Source organism: Pelmatolapia mariae, linkage group LG2 (assembly GCF_036321145.2).
Source record: "Pelmatolapia mariae isolate MD_Pm_ZW linkage group LG2, Pm_UMD_F_2, whole genome shotgun sequence".
Taxonomy (NCBI): domain Eukaryota; kingdom Metazoa; phylum Chordata; class Actinopteri; order Cichliformes; family Cichlidae; genus Pelmatolapia; species Pelmatolapia mariae.
This window is the reverse complement of record NC_086228.1, coordinates 27,205,333-27,225,274: the sequence shown is the minus strand read 5'-3', so window position 1 is coordinate 27,225,274 and position 19,942 is coordinate 27,205,333. Positions and strand designations below refer to the sequence as shown.

Sequence of the window (19,942 nt, the reverse complement as noted above, 5' to 3'; positions counted from 1 at the left end):
TTCTGTACCCAGTCCAGACTGGTGGCTCTCTGGTGGCTGAAATGGTGCCTCGTTCAGCAGATGTGGGCTATCTGGTGACTAAAGTGGTGGCTGTTGATGTGGACTCTGGACAGAATGCCTGGCTCTCCTATAAACTGCAGAAAGCCACAGACAGGGCGCTGTTTGAAGTGGGCTTACAGAATGGAGAAATCAGAACTATCCGCCAAGTCACTGATAAAGATGCTGTCAAACAAAGACTGACTGTTATAGTGGAGGACAACGGGCAGCCCTCTCGTTCAGCTACAGTCATTGTTAACGTGGCGGTGGCGGACAGCTTCCCTGAAGTGTTTTCGGAGTTCACTGAGTTGACACACAACAAGGAGTACAATGAAAACCTGACTTTTTACTTAGTCTTGGCTCTGGCTGTAGTTTCCTTCCTCTTCATCACGTGTTTAGTGGTTATTATATCAGTCAAAATCTACAGGTGGAGACAGTCTCGCATCCTGTATCACTCCAACCTCCCTGTCATTCCATATTATCCACCACGTTACTCAGACACTTTGGGAACAGGGACTCTGCCACATGTGTACAATTACGAGGTGTGCAGGACGACTGACTCCAGAAAGAGTGACTGTAAGTTCGGCAGAGCTGGTAGTCAGAACGTGCTGATAATGGACCCCAGTTCTACAGGAACGATGCAGCGGATACAGAGTGAAAAGAGCATCCTGGATGAACCAGAATCTCCTCTGGAGGTTTGTCATTTCATATAGACACATTTGTTCTTTATCCTTGATTTAATTTCTTCAGTGAAATAGCTTCTCAGTGTTGCATAATTTCCAGCAACAAGGACAGAGTCTTAGTTTACATAAGTAATTCTAAGTTACCACAATTGACACATTTTCCACACATCCTCCAAAATAATCAGTCGTAGAGGCCAATATTTTCCTTTTAGTATAAATAAATGATGGGTTTTAATGTTCTAAACGTGTCTGTGCAGTGTCTTCTGACATTTTGTTTAATGATATTATTTGGTGTCCACAACATTCAAAAGAACGAGACTACCCTAAAGGTTTAGTAAAAACCATTTTAATGTTAAGCGGAGCAATCATTCACACATATCTTAATAGCATTCTTATGTTATTTCTTTCCCATGAAAACATTTGATGACGAGATGGTTGCATGCCAAAATATTTTCTAGTGACTCTAAATTAGTCATTATAAAATCCTGAGGACACCTGAATTATTGAGGCAACTGATATAGATTTATACATGTATATTTTCCTTAAAAGTAATACTTCCACTTTCTTTCTTTTTTTCCCTTGGTTTTTATTTTTTTTTTATTTTTGTGGCAACGGTTGCTTCTGTTTACTGGGTTTAGAAATTACTTGAATGATAATCTCTCATTATTCTAGTGGGTCCATTTTAACTGTATTTCCTCACAAAATTCGTTACGACATACATGCTGAAGTGAAAATATTTTATTGAGCAGGTAGTATGGTGTTTTGATATCATTTCATATTGATTTCCACGCAAGATAAAATATGTTGATGTTGGGGTTGGGGTGTTGCTTCTGAAATTCAGGAATCATATGACTTCCACGTTTTATACTCTAAGGGACGCTGTTGGCCAGTTAAATATTTTCCGTCTTTCGTTGTCATCCAGTCCATCCCCTCAGTGATCATACACTGAGGGAAGCTCATTGTGTATTTTCAAGATTTCGTTTGAACGCGGACTCACAACCTTCTATATAAAGCTTGAAGAAAATTGTAAATGTAGCTTCGGGGATGATAGACGAGGACATTTAAACTGCCTGAACGGAAAAATCGTTCGTTTCATATTTTTTTTTCTGAGTGATGGCGACTTTAAGATGCCTGAGTTGCGTATTCCAATGGCGATCATTTTGTGGAGTGCGACGTCACATAGGAATGCTTCTGTTGCTGCTTCTTGTGGTTAACATGGTAGGTGGTCAGATTCGGTATTCTATACCTGAGGAGATGAAGAAAGGCTCTGTTATCGGTAATGTGGCGCAGGATCTTGGCTTGGATCTGAAAAGGCTCCGCTCAGGGCGGGCCCGTATCGTGACCGGAGAAAACGTTCACTACACCGAGCTGCAGACAGACAAAGGGACTCTGGTCGTGAATGAGAGAATAGATCGAGAGCAGCTTTGTGGGGACGTAACGCCGTGTAGTTTCAGCTTTGAAATGATTTTGGAAAATCCGATTGAACTACATAGAATAACTGTCGAGGTTTTGGATATAAATGATCACGCACCTGTCTTCCCAAACAAAGATAAACCCATCAGTTTTGAAATAAGCGAATCAGCTGCAGTTGGAGTACGTTTCCCTCTGCAGAGCGCGCAGGATCTAGATGTAGGCCAAAGCGCTCTGCAAAATTATATTCTGTCCCCAAACGACAATTTTATATTAAAACAACATTCAAATCCAGATGGAAGAAAATATGTTGAAATGGTGCTCCAGAAACCTTTAGACAGAGAGCGACACCCGCATTTCTCTTTGAAATTGATCGCAGTTGATGGAGGAACACCGCAGAGATCTGGTACAGTGAATATAGATGTGACTGTGTTAGACGCTAACGACAATATTCCAGTTTTTAATCAATCGGTGTACAAAGCATCTGTTTTGGAAAACACAAAAACAGGGACTAGTATCATTACAGTAAATGCCACAGACGCAGACAGTGGATCACATGGACACATTACATACAGTTTATCCGAAATGAAAGAAAGTGCAGCGGATATCTTTAGAATTAATGAAAACACGGGAACAATTTACGTGTCTGGTCAGATTGACTACGAGAAAGACAAAAAATACGAGTTAAGGGTAGAGGCAAAGGATCATGGTGGATTAACTGGGATAAGTAAAGTTATATTTGATGTTATTGATGTTAATGATAATGCTCCTATTATAAATGTAATGTCATTTTCTAGTCCCCTGTCAGAGGATGCCCGACCTGGTACAACCATAGCCGTTTTAAATATAAAAGACGCAGATTCTGAGAGAAATGGGCAAATTAAATGTTCGATTGATGGTAAACTTCCCTTTAAAATTGAAACATCTCTGACCAACTATTACAATTTGGTCTCAGATCAACACTTTGACAGAGAATCCGTCTCAGAATATAACATAACAATTACAGCCACCGATTTTGGGTCTCCCCCCCTGTCTAGTTCAACAAAATTGCATCTAAAAATCTCTGACGTCAACGACAACGCACCATTATTTGATAAAAACAGCTATACTGCTTATATCACAGAAAATAACTCTCCTGGATTTTCCATATTTACTGTGAGTGCGCGGGACTCTGATTGGAATCAAAACGCTAGGATCTCATATCTTTTAGAGGACACACAGGTCAGTGGGAGTCCAGTTTCTACGTATGTGTCTTTAAACTCTGAAACTGGAGTTCTTAACGCGGTTCGCACCTTTGATTATGAGCAAATCAAACACATTACGTTAGAGATTAAAGCGCAAGATGGAGGCTCTCCTCCACTCAGTAGCAACGTGACTGTGAAAATAATGATCCAAGACCAGAACGACAACCCCCCTCAGGTTCTGTACCCCGTCCAGACTGGTGGCTCTCTGGTGGCTGAAATGGTGCCTCGTTCAGCAGATGTGGGCTATCTGGTGACTAAAGTGGTGGCTGTTGATGTGGACTCTGGACAGAATGCCTGGCTCTCCTATAAACTGCAGAAAGCCACAGACAGGGCGCTGTTTGAAGTGGGCTTACAGAATGGAGAAATCAGAACTATCCGCCAAGTCACTGATAAAGATGCTGTCAAACAAAGACTGACTGTTATAGTGGAGGACAACGGGCAGCCCTCTCGTTCAGCTACAGTCATTGTTAACGTGGCGGTGGCGGACAGTTTCCCTGAAGTGCTGTCGGAGTTCACTGAGTTGACACACGACAAGGAGTACAATGACAACCTGACTTTTTACTTAGTCTTGGCTCTGGCTGTAGTTTCCTTCCTCTTCATCACGTGTTTAGTGGTTATTATATCAGTCAAAATCTACAGGTGGAGACAGTCTCGCATCCTGTATCACTCCAACCTGCCTGTCATTCCATATTATCCACCACGTTACTCAGACACTTTGGGGACAGGGACTCTCCCCCATGTGTACAATTACGAGGTGTGCAGGACGACTGACTCCAGAAAGAGTGACTGTAAGTTCGGCAGAGCTGGTAGTCAGAACGTGCTGATAATGGACCCCAGTTCTACAGGAACGATGCAGCGGATACAGAGTGAAAAGAGCATCCTGGATGAACCAGACTCTCCTCTAGAGGTCAGTCAAAGGATATTTCTGTATTTATTCTCCTTCTTTGTTTGATTGCTCTGATGAAAAGCTTCGCAGCATTACACATTTCTCAGCACCAAGGACAGCGTCTCAGTTTTCCTCTTCATATAGGTAGGCCTTTAAAGCTTCTCTAAAAGTTCTTACAAAGTTAATTTTTTAAAGAAAGTTCTCCCTAACAGTCCCTAAAGGTTTCCAGTATTTCATATACAGAAGCTTTGCTGGGTAAAAGATTAATGATCATACTCCAAGTGTTTGTGCAATGTTTTGTACTTGCTTATTGTATCCTCATAAGACGATAAAGAGGACATTGTCAAAGTAAAATACTAAAAAGAAGCAGAAATAAGTCAGCTACGTATTTCTGAAGAGCAACGTTATTTTCCTGAATCCTGCAAAGAAACAAAAAAAATATATTTTCTATTACTCATCTCGACATCTTAATCTGTTTAGTTATGCTGATATTGTTATTTACTCTTTCTACGATTTTAAAGCCAGGGAATTATTTTAGTTTTTGGTTATCATGATCTTTCGACTGGTGTATCTATATTTCTTTTCTGAGAGTAGCAGTTCTATTCGAGGGATTTTGTTCCCCTGGTTCTCGGCACTGTTATTCAGCTGGTAGATAATGTAATTAAAACTTCTCTTGTTTGCGGTAGATCGTTCTCAATTTAACTTCCCCCCCTCACTATTAGTTGTATACACTCTTCAGTGAAAAATTATTTTATTAATAAAAGTAATTTCATATTGATCCCCACGGCTTAGATCGTTGTCACAAAGATTCAAGCCTCGTGTGATTTCTACCTTTTAGACTCTAAGGGACGCTGTTGGCCGCTGAAATATTTTCTCTGTTATGTTGTCATTCAGTCCATCCTCTCAGACGTCACACGGTGAGGAAGGCTATCTGTGTTTTGCCGAGTGTTCATGAGAACGAAGTCACACAGATTTCCATTTAACGCTTGAGAACAATTTTATATGCCCAACCAGCTGCTGGTATACTAGGGTCTTTTTGTTACTGCCCAAAGAGACAAATCTTTCTTTCTTTGTGTCTTTTTTGTCTGAGTAATGGCGCCTGTAAGACGTCTACCTTACACATCACCAGGATGGCGATCATTTTGTGGAGTACGACGTCGCATACGATCGCTTCTGTTGCTGCTTCTTGTGGTTAACATGGTAGGTGGTCAGATTCGGTATTCTATACCTGAGGAGATGAAGAAAGGCTCTGTTATCGGTAATGTGGCGCAGGATCTTGGCTTGGATCTGAAAAGGCTCCGCTCAGGGCGGGCCCGTATCGTGACCGGAGAAAACGTTCACTACACCGAGCTGCAGAAAGACAAAGGGACTCTGGTCGTGAATGAGAGAATAGACCGAGAGCAGCTTTGTGGGGACGTAACGCCGTGTAGTTTCAGCTTTGAAGTGATTTTGGAAAACCCGATGGAACTACACAGAATAACTGTCGAGGTTTTGGATATAAATGATCACGCACCTGTCTTCCCAAACAAAGATAAACCCATCAGTTTTGAAATAAGCGAATCAGCTGCAGTTGGAGTACGTTTCCCTCTGCAGAGCGCGGAGGATCTAGATGTAGGCCAAAGCGCTCTGCAAAATTATATTCTATCCCCAAACGACAATTTTATATTAAAACAACATGCAAATCCAGATGGTGGTAAATATGTTGAAATGGTGCTCCAGAAACCTTTAGACAGAGAGCGACACCCGCATTTCTCTTTGAAATTAATCGCAGTTGATGGAGGAACACCGCAGAGATCTGGTACAGTAAATATAGATGTGACTGTGTTAGACGCCAACGACAACGATCCAGTTTTTAATCAATCGGTGTACAAAGCATCTGTTTTGGAAAACACAAAAACAGGGACTAGTATCATTACAGTAAATGCCACAGACGCAGACAGTGGATTAAATGGACACATTACATACAGTTTGTCCAAAATGAAAGGAAGTGTAGCAGAAATATTTACGATTGATGAAAACACGGGAACAATCTACGTGTGTGGTGAGATAGATTATGAAAAATACCGAAAATACGAGTTGAGGGTAGAGGCAAAGGATCATGGTGGACTAACTGGGACAAGTAAAGTTATATTTGATGTTATTGATGTTAATGATAATGCTCCTATTATAAATGTAATGTCATTTTCCAGTCCCCTGTCAGAGGATGCAACTCCCGGGACAACTATTGCAATCTTGAATATAAAAGACGCAGATTCTGAGAGAAATGGGCAAATTAAATGTTCGATTGATGGTAAACTTCCCTTTAAAATTGAAACATCTCTGACCAACTATTACAATTTGGTCTCAGATCAGCACTTTGACAGAGAATCCGTCTCAGAATATAACATAACAATTACAGCCACCGATTTTGGGTCTCCCCCTCTGTCTAGTTCAACAAAATTGCATCTAAAAATCTCTGACGTCAACGACAACGCACCATTATTTGATAAAAACAGCTACACTGCTTATGTCACAGAGAATAACTCTCCTGAATTTTCCATATTTACTGTGAGTGCGCGGGACTCTGATTGGAATCAAAACGCTAGGATCTCATATATTTTAGAGGACACACAGGTCAGTGGGAGTCCAGTTTCTACGTATGTGTCTTTAAACTCTGAAACTGGAGTTCTTAACGCGGTTCGCACCTTTGATTATGAGCAAATCAAACAGTTTGAGTTAGTAATTAAAGCACAAGATGGAGGCTCTCCTCCACTCAGCAGCAACGTGACTGTGAAAATAATGATCCAGGATCAGAACGACAACCCCCCTCAGGTTCTGTACCCAGTCCAGACTGGTGGCTCTCTGATGGCTGAAATGGTGCCTCGTTCAGCAGATGTGGGCTATCTGGTGACTAAAGTGGTGGCTGTTGATGTGGACTCTGGACAGAATGCCTGGCTCTCCTATAAACTGCAGAAAGCCACAGACAGGGCGCTGTTTGAAGTGGGCTTACAGAATGGAGAAATCAGAACTATCCGCCAAGTCACTGATAAAGATGCTGTCAAACAAAGACTGACTGTTATAGTGGAGGACAACGGGCAGCCCTCTCGTTCAGCTACAGTCATTGTTAACGTGGCGGTGGCAGACAGCTTCCCCGAAGTGCTGTCGGATTTCACTGAGTTGACCCACGGCAAGGAGTACAATGACAACCTGACTTTTTACTTAGTCTTGGCTCTGGCTGTGGTTTCCTTCCTCTTCATCACGTGTTTAGTGGTTATTATATCAGTCAAAATCTACAGGTGGAGACAGTCTCGCATCCTGTATCACTCCAACCTGCCTGTCATTCCATATTATCCACCACGTTACTCAGACACTTTGGGGACAGGGACTCTCCCCCATGTGTACAATTACGAGGTGTGCAGGACGACGGACTCCAGAAAGAGTGACTGTAAGTTCGGCAGAGCTGGTAGTCAGAACGTGCTGATAATGGACCCCAGTTCTACAGGAACGATGCAGCGGATACAGAGTGAAAAGAGCATCTTGGATGAACCAGACTCTCCTCTAGAGGTCAGTCAGAGGATATTTCTATATCTATTCTCGTTCTTTGTTTGATTACTCTGATGAAAAGCTTCGCAGCATTACACATTTCTCAGCACCAAGGACAGCGTCTCAGTTTTCCTCTGCATAAAGGTAGGCGTATATCAACCCGTATAGCTCCTGTAAAAGGAGGAATGTCCCCTTATAAACTCCCTAATAGTTTCCAGTTGTTTTTTATATCCAAATGTCTTTGTTTATAGAGTATTGATGATCACACTCCAAGTGTTTGTGCAATGTTTCCTTACAGTCTTTTACTTGCTTACCGTTCGCTTGCCATAGTCATGAAGATATTTCAAGGGGACCCTGGAAAGGAAAAATATTAACACAAAGTAGAGAGACGTTATGTGTTTCTTAAAAGCATTCTTACTTTCTTGTGGAGTCCATATGCTCATCCAATGTCTATTCAATTACTCGACTCATTCATACTGACTTATTTTATATTGCTTATGCTTTCGATGCTGCCTGAGTCGCCGTAAGACTTTGCATTCACTGAATTATGTCAGAATCAGATAATCATTACATTAGGACTTACACATCTGTAGTTTGCTCTAATGCAACAATTCTATTTAATTTCATTTTCTTTTGTTTTTGTTTTTCCTGTGTGAGTCACGGTAGTGTTGGTCTGGCGTTTGAAAATTCTGTTGAAACTGCGGTTTCTGTTAGGTCGGTCGTTTCAAATTCTCTTAGTATTTTGTTGTTGTTGTTATCTATATATATTCTTACTTGAAAAATGTCTTCATTAAGCATAATGGTGACAGTAAGAGAAATTAAACATGCGCCCCCCCCCTCACACACACACACTAACACGCACGCACACCACACACACACTTAGAGTTATAACAGTTGTTCAATACTCATTTGTCAAATCTCGTATGATTTCCACCTTTTAGACTCTAAGGGACGCTGTTGGCCAGTAAAATATTTTCGATCTTGCGTTGCCATTTAGTTCATCCCCCCAGTAATCATGCAGTGAAGTGTGCGCTCTGTGTTTTGTCGATGGATCGTATGAACAAGGTCTCTCAGAGTTACATTTACCGCTTGAATTAAATGTAAAGTGGACGCTGATATACCGTGAGCATTTTTGTTTTCTAATTCCCAAGGAGATATATCTTTTTTTTAATTTGTTTTTTCTTTTTTGTCTGAGTGATGGCGACTGTAAGACGTGAAACCCGCGTCCCATCAAAATGGGAATCATTTTGTGGAGTACGATGTCACATAGGATTTCTTCTGTTGCTGCTTCTTGCGGTTAACATGGTAGGTGGTCAGATTCGGTATTCTATACCTGAGGAGATGAAGAAAGGCTCTGTTATCGGTAATGTGGCGCAGGATCTTGGCTTGGATCTGAAAAGGCTCCGCTCAGGGCGGGCCCGTATCGTGACCGGAGAAAACGTTCACTACACCGAGCTGCAGACAGACAAAGGGATTCTGGTCGTGAATGAGAGAATAGACCGAGAGCAGCTTTGTGGGGACGTAACGCCGTGTAGTTTCAGCTTTGAAGTGATTTTGGAAAACCCGATGGAACTACACAGAATAACTGTCGAGGTTTTGGATATAAATGATCACGCACCTGTCTTCCCAAACAAAGATAAACCCATCAGTTTTGAAATAAGCGAATCAGCTGCAGTTGGAGTACGTTTCCCTCTGCAGAGCGCGCAGGATCTAGATGTAGGCCAAAGCGCGCTGCAAAATTATATTCTGTCCCCAAACGACAATTTTATATTGAAACAACATTCAAATCCAGATGGAAGAAAATATGTTGAAATGGTGCTCCAGAAACCTTTAGACAGAGAGCGACACCCGCATTTCTCTTTGAAATTAATCGCAGTTGATGGAGGAACACCGCAGAGATCTGGTACAGTAAATATAGATGTGACTGTGTTAGACGCTAACGACAACGATCCAATTTTTAATCAATCAGTGTACAAAGCAGCTGTGTTGGAAAATACAACAACGGGGACTAGTATCATTACAGTAAATGCCACAGACGCAGACAGTGGATTAAATGGACACATTACATACAGTTTATCCGAAATGAAAGAAAGTGCAGCGGATATATTTAGAATTGATGAAAACACCGGAACAATTTATGTATCTGGTCAGATTGACTACGAGAAAGACAAAAAATACGAGTTGAGGGTAGAGGCAAAGGATCATGGTGGACTAACTGGGACAAGTAAAGTTATATTTGATGTTATTGATGTTAATGATAATGCTCCTATTATAAATGTAATGTCATTTTCCAGTCCCCTGTCAGAAGATTCCCGACCTGGTACAACAATTGCAATTTTGAATATAAAAGACACAGACTCTGAGAGAAATGGACAAATTAAATGTTCGATTGATGGTAAACTTCCCTTTAAAATCGAATCATCTCTGACAAATTATTACAATTTGGTCTCAGATCAACAATTTAACAGAGAATCCGTCTCAGAATATAACATAACAATTACAGCCACCGATTTTGGGTCTCCCCCTCTGTCTAGTTCAACAAAATTGCATCTAAAAATCTCTGACGTCAACGACAACGCACCATTATTTGATAAAAACAGCTACACTGCTTATATCACAGAGAATAACTCTCCTGAATTTTCCATATTTACTGTGAGTGCGCGGGACTCTGATTGGAATCAAAACGCTAGGATCTCATATCTTTTAGAGGACACACAGGTCAGTGGGAGTCCAGTTTCTACGTATGTGTCTTTAAACTCTGAAACTGGAGTTCTTACCGCGGTTCGCACCTTTGATTATGAGCAAATCAAACAGTTTGAGTTAGTAATTAAAGCACAAGATGGAGGTTCTCCTCCACTCAGTAGCAACGTGACTGTGAAAATAATGATCCGGGATCAGAACGACAACCCCCCTCAGGTTCTGTACCCCGTCCAGACTGGTGGCTCTCTGATGGCTGAAATGGTGCCTCGTTCAGCAGATGTGGGCTATCTGGTGACTAAAGTGGTGGCTGTTGATGTGGACTCTGGACAGAATGCCTGGCTCTCCTATAAACTGCAGAAAGCCACAGACAGGGCGCTGTTTGAAGTGGGCTTACAGAATGGAGAAATCAGAACTATCCGCCAAGTCACTGATAAAGATGCTGTCAAACAAAGACTGACTGTTATAGTGGAGGACAACGGGCAGCCCTCTCGTTCAGCTACAGTCATTGTTAACGTGGCGGTGGCGGACAGCTTCCCTGAAGTGCTGTCGGAGTTCACTGAGTTGACACACGACAAGGAGTACAATGACAACCTGACTTTTTACTTAGTCTTGGCTCTGGCTGTAGTTTCCTTCCTCTTCATTACGTGTTTAGTGGTTATTCTATCAGTCAAATTCTACAGGTGGAGACAGTCTCGCATCTTGTATCACTCCAACCTGCCTGTCATTCCATATTATCCACCACGTTACTCAGACACTTTGGGGACAGGGACTCTGCCACATGTATATAATTACGAGGTGTGCAGGACGACTGACTCCAGAAAGAGTGACATGAAATATATGCAACCGATGAGTCAAAGTTTAGTGAGTGTGGATGGAGCTGTAGACGATGTACCGCAAGTGGACAAGCAACTGTCAGGCAACTGTTCCCAAATGCCTACTTTGGTGAGTGATGATCTAATTTTTTCTGTTCCATTTTCCCGTGCTCAGCACACACCTTTAACCTCCTAAGACCCGAACTCATTCATGGCATGCATTTTTAATTTCTCTTTGCTATTTATGCTGATTGGGACCTGATGAATGTAAAAACAAAGAATCATCTTTTTACATGATGTACTCTCTGAGAAAAATGATATCCACTTACGAGTACATTCATTTTAAATTTCGATAGAACACTATAAAGTCACAATTGAGTAATGTGCAAAACTCTTTATTTGGTGTCTGAACACAGCAGTATTTTTCTTGAGTACAAAAACAAAATGAGAAACAACAATTGTGCCCCTTTGAGCAATATAGCTCACTGGACGTGCTGTTAACAGTTGCAGGTAGACGTATGTCTGTAACAAAGTATGGATAAAGATATCTGACCCTTGTAGAGGAAAATTTAGTATTGTGGTCTAGACAACCCAAAATGTGATGTTCACATATATAGACGCCAGGTCCTAGGAGGTTAAATGTTGGTGAAAGTTTATCAAAAGCCACTTAGTGTAGCTGTCTGCCTTTGTTCCCCCCATAATATTCTCTGATTTCTAACTGATTTCTTTTAAACCACCATGAGCAACATCTTTATTGCACCTTTGTATTACTTTGATGTGCTACATTTTCGTGGTATTTATATCTCTGTTTGACTGCTCAGACTTATTTTAACCTTTCTTTATTAAAGCGTACTCAAAATCTCATCTTTTTCAAGGTTTTGAATGTATTATACTTTCATCTTTATATTCTGACTTATTAGATATAATAACAACATAATTGCACCAGTAGCAGTTCTACTCATTTGTTATTTTTGTATTTAAGAATAATATAAGAATCATCATTTTAAGTTCACCTTATTATACATTTTTTATAAGTATTATTATTTGCAGAAGAATTTGCTTTGTATTACTCGGTGTTACTGACTATGGACTCTAAGGGACGCTGTTGGTTAACTCACATATTTTGTAACCTATTATGTCAGGATCCTCTCCCTTTTCTCCCTGCTTCCAAAAGAAAGGGTGTTAACGTTCATTATATAGGTGGCAGTGGAATAGAATAGATGTCTTTCATTTTACATTAACTGAATGAAAAAAAAACACAACTTTTAGGCTGTCTTTCATATTCAGTTCTTTTTTCCTGAAAAAGAATCGTACCAAGATCTATTTCTTTTAATATGGATTGTGGATATAAAACCTACGCCCTGTGTGTAAAATGGCGCTTTTCCTGCAAAGGCAATTGCCAGATTCTGTTCTTCATGTTTTGTATGATCCATGTGGTCACTGGACATATTCGATACTCTATCCCAGAGGAGATGAAGAAAGGCTCGCTCATCGGTAATGTTGCACAGGACCTTGGTTTGGATCTCAAAAGGCTCCGTTCGGGTCGGCCCCGTATCGCGACCGGCGACAGCATCCAGTACACCGAGCTGCAGACAGACAAAGGGATTTTAGTCGTCAAAGACAGAATAGACCGAGAGCAGCTCTGTGGAGACACAACTCCGTGCAGTTTCAGCTTTGAAGTGATTTTAGAAAATCCTATGGAGCTACATCAAATCACAGTTGAAATAACGGATATAAACGACCATTCGCCAACGTTCAAACGAAACAGTATCAATTTTGAAATCAGCGAAATAGCCAGTACTGGCGCTCGTTTCCCTTTGACGATGGCAGAAGATCCAGACGTGGGTGTTAACGGACTTAGAGAATATTTTCTGACCGAGAATGACAATTTTGTTCTTAAACAAAACTCGAATGCAGACGGGAAGAAATACGCAGAGTTGGTGCTTCAGAAGCCGCTGGACAGGGAAACAAATCCTAATCTGTCTCTAAAGCTAATTGCTGTAGATGGTGGGACTCCGCAGAAATCTGGTACAGTAAATATCGATATAACTGTTCTCGATGTAAATGATAATGCTCCAGTATTCAATCAATCTGTATATAAAGCCACAGTCATGGAAAATTCTCCCAGAGATACTTACGTTATCACTGTTAATGCTAGTGACGCAGATTTCGGATCAAATGCTATCGCAACTTATATTTTTTCAGATCTCAACAGTGGTCTCAAAGATGTATTCATAATTGACGAAAAAACTGGTGTCATTTCAATAACAGGCTCTACTGATTATGAAAAAAACAAAAAATACGAACTTCGAATCGAGGCAAAAGATCAGGGAGGTTTAACAGATTCAAGCAAAGTGATAATTGAAGTAACTGATGTTAATGATAACGTCCCTATCATAAGTGTCATGTCATTCACTAGTCCCGTGTCCGAGGACTCTCCTCCTGGTACCACTATTGGCATCATAAATGTTAAAGATCTGGACTCGGGTGATAACGGACAAGTAAACTGTAGAATAGAACAAAACGCGCCTTTCAAAATTAAATCTAATTTAAGAAATTACTATACGTTGGTAACAGATACTGTATTAGATCGTGAAAGCGTTTCAGAATATAACATCACAGTTGTTGCGACAGATGCAGGAATACCTCCTCTTTCAACAAAAAGAACCTTTCATTTAAAGATCTCTGACGTGAACGATAATGCTCCGGTATTTTCTCAAAGTGTTTACAATACGTTTATCATAGAGAATAACTCTCCAGGCATTTCTGTTCTCACTCTCGGGGCTAAAGATCCCGATGAAAACCAAAACGCCCGGATATCTTATATACTGGAGAACACTAATATTGGTGGAGCTCCAGTTTCTGAATATGTTTCAGTAAATGCAGAAAGCGGAATCGTGCACGCTGTGCGCTCATTTGATTATGAACAAATCAAACAGCTGGTTTTTATTGTCAAGGCGCAGGATGGAGGCTCCCCTCCTCTCAGTAACAATGTGACTGTGAAACTGATAGTTCAGGACCAGAACGACAACCCCCCTCAGGTTCTGTACCCCGTCCAGACTGGTGGCTCTCTGGTGGCTGAAATGGTGCCTCGTTCAGCAGATGTGGGCTATCTGGTGACTAAAGTGGTGGCTGTTGATGTGGACTCTGGACAGAATGCCTGGCTCTCCTATAAACTGCAGAAAGCCACAGACAGGGCGCTGTTTGAAGTGGGCTTACAGAATGGAGAAATCAGAACTATCCGCCAAGTCACTGATAAAGATGCTGTCAAGCAAAGACTGACTGTTATAGTGGAGGACAACGGGCAGCCCTCTCGTTCAGCTACAGTCATTGTTAACGTGGCGGTGGCAGACAGCTTCCCCGAAGTGCTGTCGGAGTTCACTGAGTTGACCCACGACAAGGAGTACAATGACAACCTGACTTTTTACTTAGTCTTGGCTCTGGCTGTGGTTTCCTTCCTCTTCATCACGTGTTTAGTGGTTATTATATCAGTCAAAATCTACAGGTGGAGACAGTCTCGCATCCTGTATCACTCCAACCTGCCTGTCATTCCATATTATCCACCACGTTACTCAGACACTTTGGGGACAGGGACTCTCCCCCATGTGTACAATTACGAGGTGTGCAGGACGACGGACTCCAGAAAGAGTGACTGTAAGTTCGGCAGAGCTGGTAGTCAGAACGTGCTGATAATGGACCCCAGTTCTACAGGAACGATGCAGCGGATACAGAGTGAAAAGAGCATCCTGGATGAACCAGACTCTCCTCTAGAGGTCAGTTAGAGGATATTTCTATATTTATTCTCGTTCTTTACTTAATTACTCTGATGAAAAGCTTCGCTGCATTATACATTTCTCAGCACCAAGGACAGCGTCTCAGTTTTCCTCTGCATATAGGTAGGCCTATAAAGCTTCTGTAAAAGGTCTTACATAGTTACTTTTGAAAGCAATGTCCTCTTATAAAGTCACTGATAGTTTCCATTTTCTTTTTTTATATCCAAATGTCTTTGTTTATAGAGTATTGATGATAACGCTCCATGTTTTTGTGCAATGTTTCCTGGCAGTGTTTTACTTGCTTACCGTTCGCTTGCCATAGTCATGAAGATATTTCAAAGGGACCCTGGAAAGGTAAAATATTAACACAAAGTAGAGAGACGTTATGTGTTTCTTAAAAGCATTCTTACTTTCTTGTGGAGTCCATATGCTCATCCAATGTCTATTCAATTACTCGACTCTTTCATATCCACTTATTTTATATTGCTTATGCTTTCGATGCTGCCTGAGTCACCGTAAGACTTTGCATTCACTGAATTATGTCCAGAATCAGATAATCATTACATTAGGACTTATACATCTATAGTTTGCTCTAAGGCAACACTTCTATTTAATTTCATTTTCTTTTGCTTTGTTTGTTTTCTTCTTTCCTGTGTGAGTCCGGGTAGTGTTGGTCTGGACTCTGGCGTTTAAAAATTCTGTTGAAACGTCTTTTGTAGTTGTTGTTGTTGTTGTTATCTATGTATATTCTTACTTGAAAAATGTCTTCATTAAGCAGAATGGTGACAATAAGAGAAATTAAATATTACCCCCCCACAATCAGTGATATGTTTTGGCGGTTTACGTTGTTGTTGTTATCTATGTATATTCTTACTTGAAAAATGTCTTCATTAAGCAGAATGGTGACAATAAGAGAAATTAAATATTACCCCCCACAATCAGTGATATGTTTTGGCGGTTTACGTTTCTCGTATTTAGTTATTTCGCATTTATGTTTTTCCGACTTTGTCATACTTTTTGTGAAATTGGCGAAAAATTAAGTGTGTAGCTGTAGCAGTACATCCATACCTGAACACAGTGACGTATTTCCTGAATCAACTTATGTGAGGTGACTTATTCGAGATGGTTGGAACACTAGTACCAATATTACTTGCATTTGTAATTAAAAAATCGTCTTTATGTGAGTTTTCACCGTCAGCTGGCTTTGCCAACCTTAAATTTCGTGACTTTTAGCTTTACAGCTCTTTTTACTGTTGTACTTTTGTGTTTTCATGGAGTGTGTTCTGTTTTGATAATGTATATTTAAATTTAATTCATACAGTATTTTAATATAAATTTTTGGGGACCTTTGTTATTATTGTTGTTATTAGACAACCCGTTCTCACTCCCAAATCGTAACATTTTACGCTAGGTGACAAATCGTCAACATATTACGTTTTCGGGCACCCAAGGCGTTCCTACGTCACGACATCGGAAAACTGCGGACACATGAGAACCGTTTGGACTCAATCTACACATCTTCGCTTTTCCCCTTAAAATCGCTTTAGAAAACACTATTTCACCTCATTAAAGTGCTGGTTAAGGTTAGGAATAAGGTTATGGTTAGGTTTAGCGATAAGGTTAGGTTTAGGCTTAGGTATACGGTTATGGTTAGGTTTAGGCATAAGGTTATGGTTAGGCTTAGGGATAAGGTTAGGTTTAGGCGTAGGGATACGGTTATGGTTAAGGTTAGGAATAAGGTTATGGTTAGGCATAAGGTTATGGTTAAGGTTAGGCATAAGGTTATGGTTAGGCTTAGTGATAAGGTTAAGTTTAGGGCTGCAGTACAGGGCTGGAAACCGCCGCGTACCATAACAACGTGGAAGGTCACCTTTCGCGTTCCTCAGGAACGCCGCAGGACGTGACAAAACGTCGGGATGTTACGCCTCGGGAGTGAGAACGGCCTCTATTAGAAGTAGTAGTACTAGTAGTAGCCGAAGTATTTTCCTGAACACCTATTGTAGCAGAACATCTTGGACATATTTGTATTTATTTGATTGTACTAAATGTCTCATGACATTGCCAAAGAAAGAAAGAAAGAAAGCGCATGGTGTTACTGATTGTGGACTCTAAGGGACGCTGTTGGTCAATACAACATTTTTTTCTAAAACATTATGACACAATCCCCTCCCTTACAGCCGTTGCTCACCAAGAAAAGCCGATAGTATTCATTATATGGGCTCACAATCGAAGAAAACGCACATCTCCTTCTTTATATCTAAAAGATAGAATACAGTATTTTATCATTGCTGATATATTAACTTTAGAACCCAGAATAAGTGAAGCGATTTACAATTGCCTTTAACAATGGATTGTGGATTAAAAGGATACACCCGGTGCATAAAATGGCGCTTTGGCTGTGGACTCAATTGGCATTTCTTCTTGCTCATTTTTTGTCTGATTCATATGGTCACTGGACATATTCGATACTCTATCCCAGAGGAGATGAAGAAAGGCTCTCTCATCGGTAATGTAGCACAGGACCTCGGATTGAATCTCAAAAGGCTCCGTTTGGGTCGGGCCCGTATCGTGACCGGCGACAGCATCCAGTACACCGAGCTGCAGACAGACAAAGGGATTTTAGTCGTCAAAGAGAGAATAGACCGAGAGCAGCTCTGTGGAGACACAACCCCGTGCAGTTTCAGCTTTGAGGTAATTTTAGAAAATCCTATGGAGCTACACCAAATCACAGTTGAAATAACGGATATAAACGACCATTCGCCAACCTTCAAACGAAACAGTATCAATTTTGAAATCAGCGAATCAGCCAGTACTGGCGCTCGATTTTCTTTAACCAGTGCAGAAGATCCAGACGTGGGTGTTAACGGACTTAGAGAATATTTTCTAGCCGAGAATGACAATTTTGTTCTTAAACAAAACTCGAATGCAGACGGGAAGAAATACGCAGAGATGGTGCTTCAGAAGCCGCTGGACAGGGAAACAAATCCTAATCTGTCTCTAAAGCTAATTGCTGTAGATGGTGGGACTCCGCAGAGATCTGGCACCGTAAATATCGATATAACTGTTCTCGATGTAAATGATAATGCTCCAGTATTCAATCAATCTGTATATAAAGCCACAGTCATGGAAAATTCTCCCAGAGATACTTACGTTACCGCTGTTAATGCTAGTGACGCAGATTTCGGGTCAAATAGCATTGTGACTTATTATTTTTCAGATCTCAACAGTGGTCTCAGTGATTTGTTTATGATTGACGAAAAACATGGTATAATTTCAATAACAGGCTTTATTGATTATGAAAAAGACAAAAAATACGAACTTCGAATCGACGCCAGAGATCAGGGAGGTTTAACAGATTCAAGCAAAGTGATAATTGAAGTAACTGATGTTAATGATAACGTCCCTATCATAAACATTATGTCATTCACTAGTACTGCGTCCGAGGACTCTCCTCCTGGTACCACTATTGGCATCATAAATGTTAAAGATCTGGACTCGGGTGATAACGGACAAGTAAACTGTAGAATAGAACAAAACGCGCCTTTCAAAATTAAATCTAATTTAAGAAATTACTATACGTTAGTAACAGATACTGTATTAGATCGTGAAAGCGTTTCAGAATATAACATCACAGTTGTTGCGACAGATGCAGGAATACCTCCTCTTTCAACAACAAGAACCTTTCATTTAAAGATCTCTGACGTGAACGATAATGCTCCGGTATTTTCTCAAAGTGTTTACAATACGTTTATCATAGAGAATAACTCTCCAGGCATTTCTGTTCTCACTCTCGGGGCTAAAGATCCCGATGAAAACCAAAACGCCCGGATATCTTATATACTGGAGAACACTAATATTGGTGGAGCTCCAGTTTCTGAATATGTTTCAGTAAATGCAGAAAGCGGAGTCGTGCACGCTGCGCGCTCATTCGATTATGAACAAATCAAACAGCTGGTTTTTATTGTCAAGGCGCAGGATGGAGGCTCCCCTCCTCTCAGTAACAATGTGACTGTGAAACTGATAGTTCAGGACCAGAACGACAACCCCCCTCAGGTTCTGTACCCCGTCCAGACTGGTGGCTCTCTGGTGGCTGAAATGGTGCCTCGTTCAGCAGATGTGGGCTATCTGGTGACTAAAGTGGTGGCTGTTGATGTGGACTCTGGACAGAACGCCTGGCTCTCCTATAAACTGCAGAAAGCCACAGACAGGGCGCTATTTGAAGTGGGCTTACAGAATGGAGAAATCAGAACTATCCGCCAAGTCACTGATAAAGATGCTGTCAAGCAAAGACTGACTGTTATAGTGGAGGACAACGGGCAGCCCTCTCGTTCAGCTACAGTCATTGTTAACGTGGCGGTGGCGGACAGTTTCCCTGAAGTGTTTTCGGAGTTCACTGAGTTGACACACGACAAGGAGTACAATGACAACCTGACTTTTTACTTGGTCTTGGCTCTGGCTGTGGTTTCCTTCCTCTTCATCACGTGTTTAGTGGTTATTCTATCAGTCAAAATCTACAGGTGGAGACAGTCACGCATCTTGTATCACTCCAACCTCCCTGTCATTCCATATTATCCACCACGTTACTCAGACACTTTGGGGACAGGCACTCTGCCACATGTGTACAATTACGAGGTGTGTAGGACGACTGACTCCAGAAAGAGTGACTGTAAGTTCGGCAGTGCCGGTAGTCAGAACGTGCTGATAATGGACCCCAGTTCTACAGGAACGATGCAGCGGATACAGAGTGAAAAGAGCATCCTGGATGAACCAGACTCTCTTCTCGAGGTTAGTTAATCCGTATAACGGACTTTTTTTTTTTTTCAGATATATATTTTTTTCCCTATATTGCAGTATCAAATAACTTCCAGCACCAGGG

The 19,942-nt window shown here is 41.1% G+C and overlaps 5 protein-coding genes across 25 annotated transcripts in view; all 5 read left to right on the top strand.

Moving 5' to 3' along the window:
• Positions 1-19,942, top strand: part of LOC134644348 (protocadherin gamma-C5-like) — a 306,637-nt gene that overhangs the window by 123,025 nt on the left and 163,670 nt on the right. The window lies entirely within an intron of this gene.
• LOC134637799 (protocadherin beta-16-like) lies at positions 1,660-4,325 on the top strand. The gene has a single exon (XM_063488325.1). The coding sequence runs from the start codon at positions 1,833-1,835 to the stop codon at positions 4,323-4,325; it is 2,493 nt and encodes an 830-aa protein (XP_063344395.1). The 5' UTR covers positions 1,660-1,832.
• LOC134637794 (protocadherin beta-16-like) lies at positions 5,166-7,847 on the top strand. Its single transcript, XM_063488311.1, has one exon. It carries the CDS (start codon positions 5,352-5,354, stop codon positions 7,845-7,847), a length of 2,496 nt encoding a protein of 831 aa, XP_063344381.1. The 5' UTR covers positions 5,166-5,351.
• Positions 12,523-15,075, top strand: LOC134636765 (protocadherin gamma-A10-like). The gene has a single exon (XM_063486911.1). The coding sequence runs from the start codon at positions 12,628-12,630 to the stop codon at positions 15,073-15,075; it is 2,448 nt and encodes an 815-aa protein (XP_063342981.1). The 5' UTR covers positions 12,523-12,627.
• LOC134644622 (protocadherin gamma-A5-like) lies at positions 17,349-19,860 on the top strand. The gene has a single exon (XM_063497713.1). The coding sequence runs from the start codon at positions 17,413-17,415 to the stop codon at positions 19,858-19,860; it is 2,448 nt and encodes an 815-aa protein (XP_063353783.1). The 5' UTR covers positions 17,349-17,412.